At 43.5% G+C, this 21,180-nt stretch overlaps 1 protein-coding gene across 1 annotated transcript in view; it reads right to left on the bottom strand.

Moving 5' to 3' along the window:
- VMP1 (vacuole membrane protein 1) overlaps positions 1 to 21,180 on the bottom strand; it is a 178,446-nt gene that overhangs the window by 123,214 nt on the left and 34,052 nt on the right. Inside the window, 5 exon segments of the mRNA XM_040424665.1 lie at positions 12,990 to 13,061; positions 13,063 to 13,086; positions 13,088 to 13,105; positions 14,783 to 14,863; positions 14,865 to 14,874. Coding sequence (XP_040280599.1) covers positions 12,990 to 13,061; positions 13,063 to 13,086; positions 13,088 to 13,105; positions 14,783 to 14,863; positions 14,865 to 14,874 — 205 coding nt within the window.

Here is a 21,180-nt window from a genome sequence, read left to right as displayed (position 1 = left end):
AGCAGGGAGAGCGCAAAGTCCCTTTTAATTAAATAAATGAACTGGGCTGGCCCAGTTCATTTTTTTTTTTTTATTTCCAATATTTTCTCCTGTACGGGTGATACAGTTTCCTGGCCTAGAGCACCTGGTCCTAATCGCATAGGAGTGAGCTATTTCTGTTACTTATTTCTATTAAGTCCCTTTTAATTAACCCTAATATTAAATATAAATCGCCCCCTTTCACAATTTTACATATAAAATATATAAACAATAAATAAACATATTACATATCGCTGTCTAAAAAGTCCAAACTATTAAAATATTAAAAAAAACTCCTATGCAGTGAACGCCATAACAGAAACAATTTATAAATAAAAAACGCACGATTCGCAATTTTCTTTTAGTCACCTTGCGCCTCCCCCCCAAAAAAAAAATAGATAGGACTCTTCAATTATGGGCCGGACGTTCCATAAAATGTGTAATGCACGCAGCTTTTTTTATGTTTTTTTTTTTTTCGCGTGGTATCGAATGGTATCAAGTATTGCAATACTTTTTTATGGTATCAAAACCGAATCAAAATTTTGGTATTGAAACAACCCTACACTGGACTATGACTAAACAGCCGATCAAAAATGTTGAAGTCCAAAATCCTGACCACACGGATGCAGACACCAGACAGATGATACCCGTGTGCCTGCCGCATTTTTTGCAGACCCATAGAAACGAATGGATGCGCGTGCGATACGCAAAAAATGCAGACTGAAGGGGGTCGAAAATACGGGTTGTGTGAATGTAGCCGTATTTTGACTGAGGTTCTCTCTATTTCTAAATAGGAAAAACAGCATTCCTGATCATGGAAGGAGACAAGGAAAGCCTCTGACCTATGAAGAAATGTGATAACGAAGAGATCAGATTGGAGAGGAAAGAGGGCAATTGTACATGTAATGTAGGATCAGCCGCCTTGCCTGCTCTTCAACCCAAGTTTACTCAAAAACATAATGACATAATAACATGAAATTTTATTATTAAAGGCATTTCCCAAATTAGGAAGCTCCACTCTTCACAATGGGCTGTGTCCGGAGACGTGCCATGAAATACAACAAAAACCAGGAGCTACATTAGATGCAGTTGAGGCTGTGCTTTCCCCCATACTGTGTGGTTATTTCTGCCTCATGACACATTCACTTCCTGTACCAATCCCATTGTAATTGGTTTACTCATGTGCGTCTGTCACATTTGCAAATTGCAGACAGAAAATATAAAAAAATAAATTATATAAAATAAAAACCCTACACAAGCTAATTTTCCACTTGACCAAAACAGATGTTTAATCCATTATGATGATTCACAAGACTCCATCATGAGAAAATGCTCTTCTGTCAATGTGGGATGTTCTTCTGTAATCAACTTCTTCATCATGTGATACGGTACTGTAGTTATGAAATCAGACAGGAAAGTACCTAACAAAGCTGTTTTATTAATATCCTTAATTACTTGCAAGTCCCAAATACCAGGGTTAAAATATCAGATTTATGGCATTTATTATTTATTCTTGTATCCTATCAACTGGCTCGAGGGAAAATAGTATAAAATACTCTTTAGATCTAAGTGTTTATTACAGTTCTTAGAAGCTGTTTTAGGGTTGTATATAAAAAGGGATCATTTCTTCTATACAAAGATATTTAAAGGGGTTGTCTGATCTACAGATACTGATGACCTATCCTGGGGGTCTGACACCTGGCACCTCCACTATTTAGCAGTTTCAGGGCTCTTTCACACTTGCGTTGTTCTGTTCCGGCATATAGTTCCGTCGTCGGGGCTCTATGCCGGAAGAATCCTGATCAGGATTATCCCCATGCATTCTGAATGGAGAGAAATCCGTTCAGGATGCATCAGGATGTCTTCAGTTCCGGACCGGAAAGTTTTTTGGCCGGAGAACATACCGCAGCATGCTGCGCTTTTTGCTCCGGTCAAAAATCCTGAACACTTGCTGCAAGGCCGGATCCGGAATTAATGCCCATTGAAAGGCATTGATCCGGACTTAAGCTAAACGTCGTTTCGGCGCATTACCGGATCCGACGTTTAGCTTTTTCTGAATGGTTACCATGGCTGCCAGGATGCTAAAGTCCTGTTTGCCATGGTAAAGTGTAGTGGGGAGCGGGGGAGCAGTATAGTTACCGTCCGTGCGGCTCCCGGGGCGCTTCAGAGTGACGTCACATCATCCATGCGCATGGGGCGCTCTGACGTCATTCTGGAGCGCCCCGGGAGCCGCACGGACGGTAAGTATACTGCTCCCCCGCTCCCACTACTACTATGGCAGCCAGGACTTTAATAGCGTCCTGGGTGCCATAGTAACACTATGTCTTCAAATGCTTTCAGTTCACTTGCGGTGTTACGGATCCGGCGGGCACTTCCGGCAAATTGAGTACACGACGGATCCAGACAACGCAAGTGTGAAAGAGGCCTCAGGCAGGTGCCAGAAACTGTACAGATGGGGTAGGGGCCATGCTGGGGTACTGCAGTTTTATTCCCATTCAAGTGAGCTGCAGTATGCCAGAGCTGGAAGCTATGGAGTGTAAGGAGCCGCCTGTCTCCACTCCACTGTACAGTTTCTGGCGCTGTGGCTGCCTGAAACAGCTGAATGGTGGGGGGGAGCCAGGTGTCCAACCCCCCCTCATGATATTGATGGCCTATTCTCATATCTGTAGGCTGGACAAACCCTTTAACCATAAAATCAGGAAATCCTATTTTGAGCCAGGCATCTATCAGCTACACTAGATTCCAGGCGGCCACATGCCTGTATGTCTCTGCAGGGACAACTGGGAGACAGCAATAAGCAAATGATAAAAAGCAGGACATCAAAGTCTAAATATCTAAACCACATGATAAAAGAATAAGGGAACTGCTGACAGATCCCGTTTATATATATATAAAAGTTACACTGCAGAAACGTATACTTCCAACATCCACATTTAGAATCAACAGATTTATAGATTGCCGTCCACAGCTGCAGGAACTCCAGAGCACTTTTCAGATTTCATTCCAGTTCTCATTCCCATGTCAATGTTCACAAGATGCACAATATGGCCACAAAAGTGAACACCTAAGCATCCCATTCCAAAACCATGTCACTGGGCCCCTTTAAGCAGCTATAATAGTCGCTATTGGGAAGGATTTCTATAATATTTTGGAATCTTTAGGAACTGGTGCCTATTCAGACACCAGAACATTTGTAAGGTCGGGCCTTACCAATTCTTTCCGAAGGTGTCTAATGGAGTTGAGGTCGGGTTTCTATGCTAACCTAAAAAAATCATGTCTTTATGGACCTCGCTTTGTTCACAAGGTCCCACACCGGAACAGAAAAGGACCTTCCGCAAACTATTGCTGTGTTATTACCCTTATTCTTCACTGGAAATAAATCCATATGGACCATCAATTTTCCTCCACCAAATTTTACAGTAGGAACTATGCCTTCTGGGATGTTACAGCATCTGCCAAACCAAAATTTGTCCATGTAACCACCAGTCAAATGTGATTTGTCACTTCAAAGAACATGTTTCCACTGCCCCAGAGTCCACCTGGCATTGTGTATGGTGAACTTAAGCTGGCACTCCCAAAGATTTGAGAAGGATCAGCTTTTCTAATACATGCCCTAATAAATTAATACATCCATTTCCTTAAATACTGAAATGAATTCCTACAGAAGAGTTGCCTATGAAGACTTACTAATTTTACTGAAACGATGGCACAACATGCTATATCATATACCATATTATCCACAGCTGGATATTAAAGAGGACCTGTCACCACTCCAGACACGCCTGTTTTAATAGCTACATGCATTCCCCATGTAATAAACAATTCTGGAGCATCTATTCTTATGACTATGTTGCGATTGCTTTATCATGTCAAGTTGAATGAATTGTTAGCAGTCTGTAGTAATGGTACAGAGGGGTATAACTAGTTGGGGGGGGGGATATACCTTCACAGTCTGAAAATGGCAGCACTGACTGGATAGAGTCAGAATGTGCAGGGACACCCCTCTAAACCCTTACTGCAGACTGCTAGCAATTCATTCACAACTTCTAGCAGGAATAATAAAGGAATGGTACAACATAGAGCCATAAGAATAGATGCTCCGGAATTGTTATTACATGGGGAATGCATGAAGCTATTAAAACAGGCATGTCTGGAGTGGTGACAGGTCCTCTTTAAGTTAACACTCTAGTTTTTAGACATATGTATAATAATGAACAAAATATTCACAGTAATATCATAGAATACGAACGATCAACCCTTTATGCTGTTACTTGAAATAACGTAAGGTGAAGCGAGTAGTGGACCTAGCATTGTCAGATCAAAAACAGTACTGTGCTGCCCTCTAGTGAGGTAATCATGTCATGGCGATAAAATGAAATGTTCCAGGATGTCTTAGGCAAGGGTCAAATACACTGTAAAATTTAACACTGCGGAACCAGCCTAAAAACAGGCACCAAAATCTGCAATAAAATCTGCATGTGTTACAGGTACATTTTGTTGCCAGCAACAAATTTCCGTAAGGTCCCTTTCACACGAGCGAGTTTTCCGCGCGGGTGCAATGCGTGACGTGAACGCATAGCACCGGCACTGAATCCTGACCCATTCATTTCAATGGGGCTGTGTACATGAGCGGTTTTGTTCACGCATCAGTTCTGCGTTGCGTGAAAAACGCAGCATGTTCTATATTCTGCGTTTTTCACGCAGCTCTGGCCCCATAGAAGTGAATAGGGCTTCAGTGCAAAAAGCATTGCATCCGGAAGAAAGTGCGGGTGCGATGCATTTTTCACGGATGGTTGCTAAGAGATGTTGTATGTAAACCTTCCGTTTTTTATCAAGCAGGTGAAAAACGCAACAAAACGCATTGCAGCCGCGCGGAGAACAACTGAACGCAATCGCAGACAAAACTGACTGAACTTGCTTGCAAAATGGTGCGATTTTCACTGAACGCACCCGGAGCCAATCCGTCATACTCGTGTAAAAGAGGCCTAACAGATGGGGCATGCTGTGGATTTGAAAAACCACATAATAACTACATTTGCTTAGTTTTATTATGCTGTGAGTGAACGGGATTTGTTCAAACCCAACTCGCTTTTATGTGCTTTATTGCAGATTTTTGTTGCCAATTCTGCCACAAATACCCAACGTGTGAACCTAGCTCAGCAATGTCTTTCCACGTCTACATTACCTCTAGCGAGCTGCTTAAAATGTTTAGGAAGTGTGATCAATTAGAATCACTGATTTAATCAGATGACACATACAAGAAAAAAAAAAAAAGAAAACCTACAAATAATGTTCATTTGTTTTAACAAGACATGCTTCCGGGTCCCATGCACAAAAAAATAGGGACAAGCCAATGAGTCCGCACCGCCATGCAGGGTGCACTCGGCCGGTGTCTGTGTGACAGCTTTGTCAACTTTGCAGACTGCAAACAACGGGCATGTGAATGCGGACTACAAAAGGTAGCGGATTTGAAAAACGCTTCAGAAGTGACATGATTACTTCTTGGAAGCAGATTTGATTGTGGATTTCATAGAAGTCCATGGGGAAACAGAGAAACTTTAACCAAATATTCTTCTAATATTCTTGTAAAAAACTCCTCTAAAAGCTCCACCAAATTACAACTCTGCCACTAAAAATAATAACCTATTTTCAGCTAGTAATCTGGTTCTAATCTGCTACTGACCTGCAGATTTTTCTGCCGCAGATTTTGCAATGTGAAAGCCTGAAGGCTACTAACACCAGGACCTGCTGTACTGGAGCCAGAACTTTCATGTGCCGGTCAGGCCCATGCTGCGGTCCGCAATGCACGGGCACCGCGATCCGCATCTGACGGCCCGTATCGTGGTGCTTCCTTGGGGTTCTGTGCCCTGTTCGGCACCAACCTTCCATGATGCAGTGTGCACACGGTCGGTGCCTGTGGCAGGCAACAGCCGTGTGAACGAGGCCTTTACTCTCAATTCTTCATTTTCATTTTTTCACTCCCGACCTTCCCGGAGCCATAACCTTTTCCTTTATTTTTTCTCTCATATAGCCATATGAGGCTTGTTTTTTGCGGGACAAGTTGTACTTTCTAGTGGCGCCATTTAATATTGCATAGAACATAGTGGGAAGCTGGAGAAAAATTCCAAATGGGATGGAATTGGAAAAAAGTACAATTCAGACACAGTTTTATGGGTTTTGTTTTATGGTCTTCCCTGTGCGGTAACTTGAATTATTATATATTTTTTTTTAACCTTTAAGGCTACTTTCACACTCGTGTTTGGTGCGGATCCGTCATGAACACCATTGAAAGTCATCCATTTTCTATTGTGCCAGAGAAAACGGATCCGTCCCTATTGACTTACATTGTGTGTCAGAACGGATCCGTTTGGCTCAGTTTCGTCAGACGGACACCAAAACGCTGCAGGCAGCGTTTTGGTGTCCGCCTCTAAAGCGGAATGGTGACTGAACGGAGGCAAACTGATGCAGTCTGAGCGGATCCTTTTCCATTCAGAGTGCATTAGGACAAAACTGATCTGTTTTGGACCGCTTGTGAGAGCCCTGAACGGATCTCACAAACGGAAAGCCAAAACGCCAGTGTGAAAGTAGCCTAAGAAGCAATCATTAAATTGATTCCGCAATAGATTGCATTGAATTGGTAAAGCAATTCTATACTCTTTTTCTATGTTCTTATGGAGCCACAGGAACTACAACTCAGAAAGCCCTGGTTTCTTCACAGAGACTAGGGTTTTCAATTTCAACAACAGTTCCCCCAATCACAGAACAGAGGGCCGGTCCAGTCCCAGGGGCGCGAGCTCCCAGATTTTCACCTCTTAGTTGCCATGGTCTAAGGGGTCAAATGTCTACAAACTGTTATCGCCAATGGCAGACGTTAGTCGTGCAGTGGTAGAAAAAAGGTTTAGTAAACCAATAAAGAATTTAACCATATTAATCGAGACAATGATTATCCTCAGTGGTGCCAAACCTCTATGATAATTTGGAGGTTCATAACTGACAGCCAGAAATCCGTAAAAGGGTACCTGGCGCCATCCCACATCGGCAGTCTACCATACACTGTGGCATTTGGCTCCTGCCTCTACTTATTTTAGACACAATAGTCTTTACTTAGAAGTAGTTTGGACAGGCCTCTTTTGCCTATTTACATCCTCTGATGAGTCGCAAGTGACAATTACATGTTTGAAATTATGGGGCTAGGGTCATTGTAGGGTTTGTAGCATAAGCGTCAGGTTTCGGATGGGGTCATCCTTCTCAGAGAGAGGTGCTCTGTGGTTAGGCTGATTAGGGCCAAAGTAGCACCCACAGAGGGCATAATACAGTTCGATTTTGCCCATTAAAGTGGTTCTTCAAGAATTATTTAAAATGCCCACAAGCACCTCGTCCTAGAATGTGAGCAAGACTGGCTGCTTCCACTTGCAGAGCTGCCAAAGAGGCCTCAGTATAATCTACACTGCTCTACAATAGATGTTTAATGATGCGATCCTGCCTACGATATGTCATTATTGTTGAGCAGCCTGACAGAACACTCACCAATGTGTAGTATATGCAAGTGCTAGAGCATAATGTGTAGTGAGGTCCTTAGGCAGCTGTAAAGTGGAGGCACCCAGTCCTACTCACATTCTAGGACAGGTTATTTGTAGCCATCTTAAATAATTCCTTACAGATGTGCTCAGAACCACCAGGACACCTCACCAGAACACAAGATGCAGTATGATAGTACTGGTTTTATTTCATTTCTGCTGTTGTGGTGCAGCAGAGTACCCTTTTGCTGATTTCTGGGTGCCAGTAATGATCTCCAAATTATCATAGGGATTTGGCACCATTGAGGATAATCACTGTATCAATGGTATGGTTGAATTTATTGTTTTATTATTTTTTTTATAAAGGTCATGTTTTAATGTAGTTTACACCCTCATTTGAATTGTTTGGATTAGGGTCCATTCACACGTCCGCAAAATGGGTCTGCATCCATTCCGCAATTTTGCGGAACAGGTGCGGACCATTCATTTTTAATGAGGCCGGAATGTGCTGTCCGCATCCACAGTTGCGGATCCGCACTTTCGTTCCGCAATTGCGGACAAGAAAAGGCATTTTCTATGAAGTGTCCGCGATGTGCGGTCCGCAAAATGCGGAACGCACATTGCCGAGTGTCCGTGTTTTGCGGATCCGCAAAAACATACAGACGTGTGAATGGACCCACATACTGGTGTATTTTCTTACCAGTTGAACTTCTGTGGGTGGATTTACTTTTTGAATGTACTGACAGGGGCACTTAAAGTGGCCCTGGAAAAAATACTAAAAGTGGCCCCATTTTGTAGTCTGGTCCAAATTGATGGAAGGTAGGGCCAATAATACCATATTGTGGCACATTATACCACCCCAACAGAGCCAAATACCACATACTATCACAAAATACTTGCCCCTAGCAGCACAAATACATCCCCAAACAACTTCCATGGGCCGGCCATGAGGAGGGCCCAGTGAGGCCCGTTGGGCATCGGCCCACCGGGAGATTTCCCTGTAAGTTCTATGGCCAATCCGCCCCTGGTACTGGATCCAGCCATGTTTTCCTTGCAGTGGCCACTGTAGGGAGAATATATAACCATCAAAAGCTTCCCGCAGCTGACTGCTGGGGGAAGGGATGAGGGGAATGTAAAGCCATAACAGGGACAATGAGTTGATCCCTGCCCCAACTTCATTTTATGTTCTTTAAATAAATACATAATAAGCAGTACCAGTACAGCTCACTAGGTGGCACTGTTGTATTAATATACCAAGCTATCTACAGATTTATATTTTACAAGTTCATACAGGTGCTAGCCGTTCCGTTCAGGCTACTTTCACACTTAGAATTTTTTCTAAGTTATAATGCAGACGGATCCGTTCTGAACGGATACAAACGTCTGCATTATAGGAGCGGATCCGTCTGAGCAGACATCAGACGGACCCGCTCTGAACGGCAGTGTGAAAGTAGCCTAAGGCTCTTCACTGAACAGGACAGCATGCAAACTGTATTCTGTATCAGATTAGATTTTTTATTTTTACTGTAAAAAACAGAAAGGGTTGAGATAATAATTTTGTACTGTCCTGGCACTGAGTGAATGCACCTAAACTTGTACTTTCGTATGCAAAACATAGAGAAAATGATGAGGTTATAAAAGACCAAAACTGACGAAGAGGAAGGTAAATCCCCACTGTATACAGACTAAAAATATGGCAAAATAGCTGTTACAATATAACATGGAAACAATCAAACATCAGATAAAGATGGTTTATGTATCCAGTACATAGAAGTCCCTGAAGACTGCTCCATTGGAAAATAGCACTGCACTCCATAACAGCCATCCAGATTTAAATATACGTGTCAGAGATGGACATGTTAGAGGTAGCTAATGTGATCTCTCATCAGATCCATGTTTTAACAAGAGCAGATTATTTATAGTTTATTCTGCAGGAAATCATGATGCAAGAGGACTGACATAGCCCCACTGGGAGTTGCCTCCACGCTGCCAGGCAGTGAGCTGGTATTTTTCTGGAGGTCCAGTTAATCTAGAAACATCATCAAAGTCCAAATGCGGACTTTTATATTGTATAAAAGGAGCACTCTCTGAAACTCATTACAAAAATGCATCTTTACACAATAAAGGGAAACAAAGGGTTATTCAGTTTATGTAAGTAGAACTATTTCTTTTTCAAGATCTCTACTAGTTGATATGTAATGCCAAGGAAAATTAATAAACTTTGCTATTAAACATTGGTGGCGGTTTACTTTTTGTCTTTTTCATATTGTTTTTATTGTAATTTTTAAGACATTTAAAAAATAAAAATGTACTGAGCTAACTCTGTAAACAAAGTCGTGTTTATCCATAAATTTGATGACGCTATCCCTTATCATAGTCATACAATATGTGGGACTCAAGATGTTCTGCACCATAACAAAGTCATCATGTAGCACCATTTTTTTTATTTAAATTTTTTATTTTTTTATTTGTTATAAGAGAAGATTCGGTGTAAAACTGGTAGTGGGAGAATACCCCCTTTAAAGGCTATAGACACTTTGGGGGAAAAGTTTTATTATTGCATTCTACTAAATTGGTCTTTATTAACATTTTGAACAGTTTTTGTCTACAGCTTTATTTGCCGACTAAGGCTACTTTCACACTTGCGGCAGAGTGATCCGGGAAGCAGTTCGTCGCCGAAAATGCTGATCCGGCAATCTGCATGCAAATGGACAGCATTTGTAGATGGATCCGATGCAGATCCGTCTTACAAATGCATTGCAAGAACTGATCCGTCTCTCCGGAGAAACTGATCCGTTATATATTTTTTTCACATTTTTTACCGGTCTGCGCATGCGCAGGCCGGAAGGACGGATCCGGCATTGCGGTATTTTTTATGCTGGATCCGGCACTAATACATTCAAACCGGCATTCCCGGCAACCGATTCAGAATTTTGGACGGAGATAGTACCACAGCATGCTGCAGTATTTCCTCCGATCCAAAACGCCGTTCAGTGACTGAACTGAAGACATCCTGATGCTTACTGAATGGATTACTCTCCATTCAGAATACATGTGGATGAAACTGCACAGTTCTTTTCTGGTATTGAGCCCCTATGACGAAACTCAGTGCCGGAAAAGAGAAAACGCTAGTGTGAAGTACCCTAAGGTACCCTAGGGGCTCAATACCAGAAAAGAACTGATCAGTTTTATCCCCATGCATTCTGAATGGAGAGCATTCTGTTCAGGATGCATCAGGAGTTCTTCAGTTCAGTCTTTTTGGCCTTTTCAGGACTGAGATAAATACCGCAGCATGCTGGAGTGTAATACGTGTGTAATGCTCCCTGCCTGTGATAGATTCCTCACTTGCTACTGTGCGGCCATTTCCTGATTTTGGTGGGTGGCGGGGTTAGGTCGAAACAGGAGCGAGGTGGATACGGCTGCTGCGGGGACTAACATGTGCCCCCTGTTCTGACAGATACCCGGGGTCCAGAATCAGAGGTCCCCAGTGCTCCCAGCTTTGTCCTCCCAGGCAATTTGAGAGTTCTATACGTAAGGGGGGTGTCCGGGTGAAGGATACCCTGTGGCAGGCGGTGGTTGCAGGGCCCGATCCCGGGTATAAGTTGGCTACAGAGGAAGCCGAAGGGTGAGGAGGAGGCGGCACGGCGTAGCTGGGGCACAGCGTACATGCACACCACTAATTGGCACACCCGCACGGATTTTATTATAGAGGATATATATCTACTAATAATAAAAAGCCCTGTGTGTGTGCTCAGGTGCTGTGTGTCCGTGCGTGTGTGCCCCATAATTGACCTGCACATGCGCGGCGCACCGTCCAGTGCGACACACGTTGCTCCACATGACGCCTGCACCACCCACAACAGCGCGCCGCACAATCACCGCCGCCCCACAAGCAACCCTGCGCCCGCCCAAACCAGCGCCGACCAGCGCAACCCGCGCCGCCCAATCATCACACGGCGCTCTGCATGCCACCCGCACCTGCACGCCAGCCAATCACAGCCGCCACTCGCAGGTTATTGTGTGCCCTCCTCGTCGGAGCGCCGCCATTACTGTTCGTGCATTTCACAGCCGCACAGGTCCCAGTACTCTCAGCCACAGACCGCAGGCCGCTGCAGGCAGTCTCAGCGCCACCAATCAGTACCAGCCGTCTAAGCCACCAGTCAGTACCCGCCAGCGCCACCAGTCAGTGCCGCCAGCCGCCTCAGCCACCAGTCAGTGCCGCCAGCCGCCTCAGCCACCAGTCCAGCAGCGCCAGCCGCCTCAGCCACCAGTCACAGCGCCAGCCGCCTCAGCCACCAGTCACAGCGCCAGCCGCCTCAGCCACCAGTCACAGCGCCAGCCGCCTCAGCCACCAGTCTCAGCGCCAGCCGCCTCGGCCTACCCAGTCTCAGCGCCAGCCGCCTCAGCCACCAGTCTCAGCGCCAGCCGCCTCAGCCACCAGTCACAGCGCCAGCCGCCTCAGCCACCAGTCACAGCGCCAGCCGCCTCAGCCACCAGTCACAGCGCCAGCCGCCTCAGCCACCAGTCACAGCGCCAGCAGTCTCAGCCACCAGTCACAGTGCCAGCAGTCTCAGCCACCAGTCACAGTGGCCAGCAGTCTCAGCCACCAGTCTCAGCGCCAGCCGCCTCAGCCACCAGTCACAGCGCCAGGCCACCCTTCAGCCACCAGTCACAGCGCCAGCAGTCTCAGCCACCAGTCACAGCGCCAGCAGGTCTCAGCCACCAGTCACAGTGCCAGCAGTCTCAGCCACCCAGTCACAGCGCCAGCAAGTCTCAGCCACCAGTCACAGTGCCAGCAGTCTCAGCCACCAGTCACAGTGCCAGCAGTCTCAGCCACAGCTAACAGTCTCGGCCACCAGTCAGTACCAGCAGTCTCAGCCACCAGGTCAGTGCCAGTGCCAGTGCCATTTAATATAAAATGTTCCTACTAATGTTATAACACTAATGTTCTAGCGCCCGTTATTGTAACGGGCTTAATGTCTAGTTTCTAATAAAGACCCATTGAAAAAATGATTTACGCCCAAAATAAGTAGAATGCATTAATAAAACCCAAAGGTGTCTATAGCCTTTAAATGGCACAGTTTGTCTAAGAAAATGAATTTACATAATCAGAAAGAGCTCCTATTACTGAAATGTCGAAATTGGAGTAGAGGAATCATATGCTTTATGCTACATCATCTCACACTCAGATTGGTGAATCTGGGTTTGGCAGAGGCTCCCTGCTCTAATATGTAGTGCTAATGTACAAGACAGGCTATTTTTTCATGGTTTGAATTAGACCACCTAGCAAAAAGTCAGTGCTAATGGTGTACATGTGGTATATGGTTACCTTTTGTTAAAATAATCACAGTATTGGAAGATTTCCCCTATAAAGAGAAACTTTTTCTTTGGTGGGTTTATATACCACAAGAATAAGCAAACAGTAAAATAATACGATGATCATGCATAGCTTACCAAATATAGAAGGAAGGTGTGTAGGACCTGTTCCTAGTCCACAGAGGACAGAATGCCTAAGCCTACCCAGTAGGGCACACCATAAAAAATTTCTCTTGTTCAACATACTGTACATACTGCAAGAGAAAGACATTTTGTAAGTATTTTAGCAATTCCAGCAAACATGGACCACTGGGCTTTTTGTTTCATGCCCTCAGAAGTTCCTTGGCTTATCAAACTTTTTACCATATTTTATGAACAATTAAGATAATGTACAGATTTATGTTTAATAATTATTATAAGTGAAAATCTATCACCAGGTTCATGCTGCCTGATCCAAGGATAGCATAAACGGATGACAGAAACCCTGACTCCATATGTATAATTTACGGTCTTGGTGTAGTTTTAATAAAATAGCAGAGGATGCAAGTCTGGGTACTGTTGTGGGCATGCAGAGTAGTCTTGATATTCAATGAACAACTTGCTCTGTATGCACAGTATGGGTAGAAAGCTGTCAGTGAGTTGGCATCTGGGCTCACGACTATCGAGGACTACATCTCTGCTCCCACTATGGCTGACTAAGGGCTCTTTCACATGCGGGAATCACGATCCGTGAGAGAGAGGGATCGTGCGTTCTGGACTACAGAAGCGCACGGCATTATCATGACTGATGATGCTGGGTGCATCTGTGGTGACCTTTCTGTACTGGAACCATACCGACAAAGCTGTCGGTATGATTTCATTACAGAAAGGTCAGGCAGAGGCACATAGTATTTGCAATCATGATAATGCCGTGCGCTTCTGTAGTCCAGACTGCATGATCGCTCTCTCACACAGAGTGCGATACCCGCAAGGACACGTTCATGTGAAAGAGACCCGGGACATCCAGTAAGCTATACATTGATGGAATCAGGTTCTCTTCACTATTTATGCTGCCCTCAGATCATGTACCATGTGATAACAGATTCTCATTACATAGGACCTGTCCTCTCTCTAGATATGCCTGTTTTAGTAAATCTTTGTGTTCTCTCTTTTTCTAACTCTGTTCATCTGTTATTCCTCTTCTTATTTTAAGAATAAATTTACAATTGGATGTTATCATTCCCCTTATTAAAGGGTGTGCCTCTACACAGCCTGTCATTGACAGAACTAACTGGACACTGTCAGAGAATGTAGTAACACTTCCCTGCTTCTAATCCCAACGTGTCGAAACATCTATTAATAACAAAAAATATGTGATGAAACAGATGGGAAATTTTGAAAAAAAATGATGGAAGCAAATAAAAATAAAAATGTGAAAGTGATAGAAGACCCGCACTAGGTAGAGTTATGGGGAGAGAAATACAAAAAAATACCTTTGTTGAGCTTTTCTCATCAAGAGTAGTGCGAATATGAAGGTTTACTCTGTCATCTTATACTCTTAAGTGCCCTAGGTGATCACTGTGAAGAGCATGGGGAGGGACTCTGGAAGAGCTCAATGCAGAGATCATGTCACAATGAAGCACCACCTCCAGAGCACTTGTAGGAACAGTGGCAGATACAATTTCATATTCATCATACTCCTGATAATAAAAGCTCTATAAAATATATTTTTTGTACTGTTCTTCCCAGCCCCTACCTAGTCCTGTCAGCAATTGCGATGGTCAAAACTGCTGACGGGCCTCCCTTTAAATTTGTATGTATAAGAAAGCATGATGTAACTAAGAGATATAGTACAAATAGAAAAGCTTGTGACAAGTAACAACGTTCACAAATGTATGCCTTTTTGATACTACAACTCTAGTGACGAAAATGAAAAGAAGCAAAGAGCCTACCTGTTGATGTTCTCCTTCAATATAATACGCTATTGTAAGAACTGAAAGCAGGAGCAATAGTGAGCCTCCCATCCCACGACGGTTGCCATAATCTATGGGAGAGAATGAAATCATGTAGAGTTACTGCTGGTTTATAAAATCAAAAGTGAAATTAAAAAGTTCTTGGAACAATTCTCAATGTTCAGAGGTTACACAGCAGACACCCGGAGGAAAAGTCCAAGATTGGCAATAATTCAGATCATAGACTTAACTGCTCAGATGCTGTGGTCAATTGCAACCAAAGCACTTGAGAGGTCTTTGCTGTGCTCCCGGTTAGAGATTGAGGGAACCGTTCAGTTGCTATGGCAGTCTAGCGCCCTCTGAAGGATCCAAAGTCCAACCACAAAGATGCTCCTATGAAGTGAAGTCTGGAAGCTCAAACTCCCAGTAAGGCCTCTTTCACACTTGCGTTGTCCGGATCCGGAGTGTACTCCACTTGCCGGAATTACACTCCGGATCCGAAAAACGCAAGTGTACTGAAAGCATTTGAAGACGGAACCGTCTTCCAAATGCTTTCAGTGTTACTATGGCACCCAGGACGCTATTATAGTCCTGGTTGCCATAGTAGGAGCGGGGAGCGGGGGAGCGGTATACTTACAGTCCGTGCGGCTCCCCGGGCGCTCCAGAATGACGTCAGAGCGCCCCATGCGCAGGATGACGTGATCCATGCGATCACGTGATCCATGCGCTTGGGGCGCCCTGACGTCACTCTGGAGCGCCCGGGAGCCGCACGGACGGTAAGTACACTGCTCCCCCGCTCCCCGCTACACTTACCATGGCTGTCAGGACTTTAGCGTCCCAGCAGCCATGGTAACCACTCTGAAAAAGCTAAATGTCGGCTCCGCAATGCGCCGAAACGACGTTTTAGCTTAAGGGCCGGATCCGGATCAATGCCTTCCCATGGGCATTAATTCCGGATCCGGCCTTGCGGCAAGTGTTCCGGATTTTTGGCCGAGCAAAAAGCGCAGCATGCTGCGGTATTTTCTCCGGCCAACAAACGTTCCGTACCGGAACTGAAGACATCCTGATGCATCCTGAACGGATTACTCTCCATTCAGAATGCATTAGGATAATCCTGATCAGGATTCTTCCGGCATAGAGCCCCGACGACGGAACTCTATTCCGGAAGACAATAACGCAGGTGTGAAAGAGCCCTACGCAGTACACTGTGTGAACAATTATTAGACAAGTTGTGTTTTTCATTTTATTATTGAACAACTACAATGCTGTCAGTCAATCCAAAAACTTAATAAACTTTAATTCTCACCGCCCATTGACTATAAACGTCCTGGACGGTTGGATTTATCTCTGATCAGATGTTTCTGAACGTCCTTTCAGATATGGCAGCTGCACACTAATCGTGCAGCTCCCGAGCGGGGAACCCGCTTCAGTGAAAGCAGGGAACCCCAGGGAGAAGGCAGGGACCGTTCCTGGGTGTCCCTGCCTTCTAAATCGCTGTATACACAGTGCTGAACGAGTGCTGTGTATACAGCTGAGGAAGCGTTCTGTCGCTTTCTGTCCCGACCCGGTGGTCTTGTGACCGCCGGGGAGTGCAGGAGCTGCTGGGTCTTCCATAGACCACGATCAGCCCCGCACTGAGGCTGTACAGCACTGTATTATGCTGTACAGCCTCTCTGGGGGGTGTATTTCAACTGTAACTGGGGCTAATATGTAAGCTACAGTTACAGGAGAGATCAATTGTTAAAAAAAATAAATAAATTAATGTCCCCCAGAGGTCCTGTATGACATTATGGGGGACACAAAGTGTAAAAGAAAAAAAGAAAGTTTTAAAAAAATTTCCCCCTAAATCCGTTATAATTATTATTTTTTTAAATAGAAGAAAAAAAATAAAATAAAATAGACACATTTAGTATCACCGTGTCCGCAACGACCAGATCTATAATAATATCATACGATCTACCCATCAGGTGAACGTTGTAAAAAAAAAAAATAAACATTGCACCAAAACAGATTTTTGTTAGCTCACCTCCCCGAAAAACATAATGTTAATCAATCAAAAAGTCGTATGTACACCAAAATTGTAGCAATAAAAACGTCACCTCATCCCGCAAAAAATTAGCCCCCACACAAGTACCATAGCCAGAAAAAAAAAATGGTTCTAAGAAAATTGTAACACAAAAACATGATTTTTTTTTCTAAAAATGCTCTTATTGTGTAAAATAAAAAATAAAAAAAATAAAATAAAATTGGGCATCGCCGCATCCATAACAATTGGGTCTACAAAAATATCACATGATCTACCCTATCAAGTGAACGGTTTAAAAAAATAAAAATAAATTTTTTTTGCCAAAACAGCTTTTCTTAGTCACCTCACAAAAAACATTATATCAATCCTAAAGTCATATGTACTCCAAAATGGTAGCAATAAAAACGTCACCTCGTCCCGCAAAAAAACAAGCCCTCACACAATACTATAGCCAGAAAAATGAAAAAAATATGGCTCTAAGAAAATGGCAACACAAAAACATGATTTTTTTTTCTCTAAAAATGTTTTAATTGTGTAAAACGTAAAAATAAATATTTGGTATTGTTGCGTCCGTAATGGACCGGATCCATAAAAATATCACAAGACCTACTCCATCAAGTGAACTGTGTAAAAAAAAATAAAAAAATTAAAAAAAATGACAAATAGTTTTTTTTTGTGACTTCACTTCACAAAAAATGAGATAAAAAGCGACCAGAAAGCCAATGTACCCCAAAATGGTGTCAATAAAAACTACAGCTTGTCTCGAACAAAATAAGCCCTCATGCAGCTCATTCAACAAAAAATAAAAAAAGTTATCACTCTTAAAAACCATGCCGGAAAATTCCATTTTAGAAAATCTAGATGCCGCTCCTTTCCTTCTGAGCCCTAGCATTTCCCCAAATAACAGTTTACGACCACATTTGGGGTGTTTCAGGAGAAAGTGGGTAGCAAATTTTGGGGGAATATTCTCCTGTTATCTTTTGTGAAAAAGAAAGTTTGGGCCTAAAGCATCATTTTATTGTAAAAAATAAAAATAAAAAAAAATTAAAAATGTAATTTTTCATTTTCACACCCAAGTATAAAAAATTCTATGAAACACCTATTGAGTGAAGTGCTCACTATACCCCTTAAAAATTCCTTGGGCGGTGTAGTTTACAAAATGTGGTCACTTTTTGGGGTTTTCACTTTGGGGATATCTCAGGGTCTCTTCAAATGAAACATGGTGCTCAAAGACCATTCCAGCAAAATCTGCCCTCCAAAAACCATATGGCGCTCCTTGCCTTCTGTGCCTTGTCATGTGCCCATACAGCGTAATACGACCTCATATGAGGTGTTTCTGCAAATTGCAGAATCAAGGTAATAAATATTGAGGTTTGTTTTGTTGTTAACCCCTTAAGGACGCAGGGCGTATCGGTACGCCCTATTCCCGAGTCCTTAAGGACTCAGGGCGTACCGGTACGTCCTAACTTGAACTCAGTATTTCTGGCGCCCGAGGGGTTAAACGGAACGGGATTTCGGCTGAAATCCTTCAGCCGGCATCCTGTGACAACGCCAGGGGGGGTCATGTGACCTCCCCGTGTCGGCGATCGCAGCAAACCGCAGGTCAATTCAGACCTGCGGTTTGCTGCGCTTTTTGCAGTTTCTGATGCCCGCGGTCCCTGACAGCGGGGATCAGAAACTTTTGAGTGCCTATAATCAATATTTTTCACCCCCCCCTGCACCCCTGCATGATTTTATGCCGGCGGGGGTGGTGCGGGGGGGGGTGTCGCATGCGGTGGGGGGCGGTGCGGGAGGCGGGCGGTGCGGCAGGCGGGATCGCGATCCCCCGCCCGCCTCCCCATGAATGATCGTTGGCTTCTAGTGGTTATACCAGGGTGCCAGCACATTGCTGGCACCCTGGTATAAACGGCTGACATCTGTGCAGATGTCAGCCGTTTAACCCTTTCCATACCGCGGTCCGTACGGACCGCTGTATGGAAAAAGTTAACTGTCGTCGGTCATGGAGCTCCCTCCCTCTCCATCGGGGGGCTGCTGTGCCTTTGCAGCCCCCCGATGGGAGAGGGAGAGAGCCCCCCTCAGCCCTGTGCTTACCCTTCCCCGTCTGCGAAGTTCTGAGCAGACGGGGAGGGTTCCCCATGGCAACAGGACGCCTGCTCAGGCGTCCTGCTGTCCATGGTGCTGAACAGATCTGTGCTGAAAGCATAGATCTGTTCAGTGTAAGTAAAATACAGTATAGAACAATATATATTGTACTGTACTGTATTATACAGACATCAGACCCACTGGATCTTCCAGAACCAAGTGGGTCTGGGTCAAAAAAAAAAATTAAAAAAAGTGAAAAAAGTTAAGATAAAAAAAAAAAACATTCATCACTGAATAAAAATAAAAAAAATAAAATACACTACACATATTAGGTATCGCCGCGTCCGTAACGACCTGATCTATAAAACGGTCATGTTACTTTCCCCGCACGGTGAACACCATAAAAATAAAAAAATAAAAACTATGAGAAAATTGAAATTTTGCCCACCTTACTTCCCAAAAAAGGTAATAAAAGTGATCAAAAAAGTCACATGTACGCCAAAATAGTACCAATCAAACCGTCATCTCATCCCGCAAAAAATCATACCTTACCCAAGATAATCGCCCAAAAACTGAAAAAACTATGGCTCTCAGACTAAAGAAACACTAAAACATGATTTTTTTTGTTTCAAAAATGAAATCATTGTGTAAAACTTACATAAATAAAAATAAAGTATACATATTAGGTATCGCCGCGTCCGTATCGACCGGCTCTATAAGAATATCACATGATCTAACCCCTCAGGTGACCACCGTAAAAAATAAAAAATAAAAACGGTGTAAAAAAAGCCATTTTTTGTCATCTTACGTCACAAAAAGTGTAATAACAAGCGATCAAAAAGTCATATGCACCCAAAAAATAGTGCCAATTAAACCGTCATCTCATCCCGCAAAAAATGAGACCCTACTCAAGATAATCGCCCAAAAACTGAAAAAACTATGGCTCTTAGACTATGGAGACACTAAAACTTTTTTTGGTTTTAAAAATGAAGTTATTGTATAAAAAAAAAAAAAACGTGCCAAAAAAGCTATTTCTTGTTACCTTGCCGCACAAAAAGTGTAATATAGAGCAACCAAAAATCATATGTACCCTAAACTAGTACCAACAAGCTGCCACCTTATTCCGTACTTTCTAAAATGGGGTCACTTTTTGGAGTTTCTACTCTAGGGGTGCATCAGGGGGGCTTCAAATGGGACATGGTGTCAAAAAAAACCAGTCCAGCAAAACCTGCCTTCCAAAAAACCGTATGGCATTCCTTTCCTTCTGCGCCCTGCCGTGTGCCCGTACAGCGGTTTACGACCACATATGGGGTGTTTCTGTAAACTACAGAATAAGGGCCATAAATAATGAGTTTTGTTTGGCTGTTAACCCTTGCTTTGTTACTGGAAAAAAAATATTAAAATGGAAAATCTGCCAAAAAGTGAAATTTTGAAATTGTATCTCTATTTTCCATTAAATCTTGTGCAACACCTAAAGGGTTAACAAAGTTTGTAAAATCAGTTTTGAATACCTTGAGGGGTGCAGTTTCTTAGATGGGGTCACTTTTATGGAGTTTCTACTCCAGGGGTGCATCAGGGGGGCTTCAAATGGGACATGGTGTCAAAAAAACAGTCCAGCAAAATCTGGCATCCAAAAACCATACGGCGCACCTTTCACTCTACGCCCCGCTGTGTGGCCGTACAGTAGTTTACGGCCACATATGGGGTGTTTCTGTAAACGGCAGAGTCAGGCAATAAAGATACAGTCTTGTTTGGCTGTTAACCCTTGCTTTGTTAGTGGGAAAAAATGGGTTAAAATGGAAAATTAGGCAAAAAAATGAAATTCTCAAATTTCATCCCCATTTGCCAATAACTCTTGTGCAACACCTAAAGGGTTAACAAAGTTTGTAAAATCAGTTTTGAATACCTTGAGGGGTGTAGTTTCTTAGATGGGGTCACTTTTATGGAGTTTCTACTCTAGGGGTGCATCAGGGGGCTTTAAATGGGACATGGTGTCAAAAAAAACAGTCCAGCAAAATCAGCCCTCCAAAAACCAAACGGCGCACCTTTTACTCTACGCCCTACTGTGTGCCCGTACAGTAGTTTACGGCCACATATGGGGTGTTTCTGTAAACGGCAGAGTCAGGGCAATAAAGATACAGTCTTGTTTAGCTGTTAACCCTTGCTTTGTTAGTGGAAAAAATGGGTTTAAAATGGAAAATTAGGCAAAAAAATGAAATTCTCAAATTTCATCCCCATTTGCCAATAACTCTTGTGCAATACCTAAAGGGTTAACGAAGCTTGTAAAATC

Source organism: Bufo bufo, chromosome 3, assembly GCF_905171765.1.
Source record: "Bufo bufo chromosome 3, aBufBuf1.1, whole genome shotgun sequence".
In the NCBI taxonomy this organism is placed as follows: domain Eukaryota; kingdom Metazoa; phylum Chordata; class Amphibia; order Anura; family Bufonidae; genus Bufo; species Bufo bufo.
The sequence above is the reverse complement of the archived record's forward strand: the minus strand, read 5'-3'. Positions and strand labels throughout refer to the sequence as shown.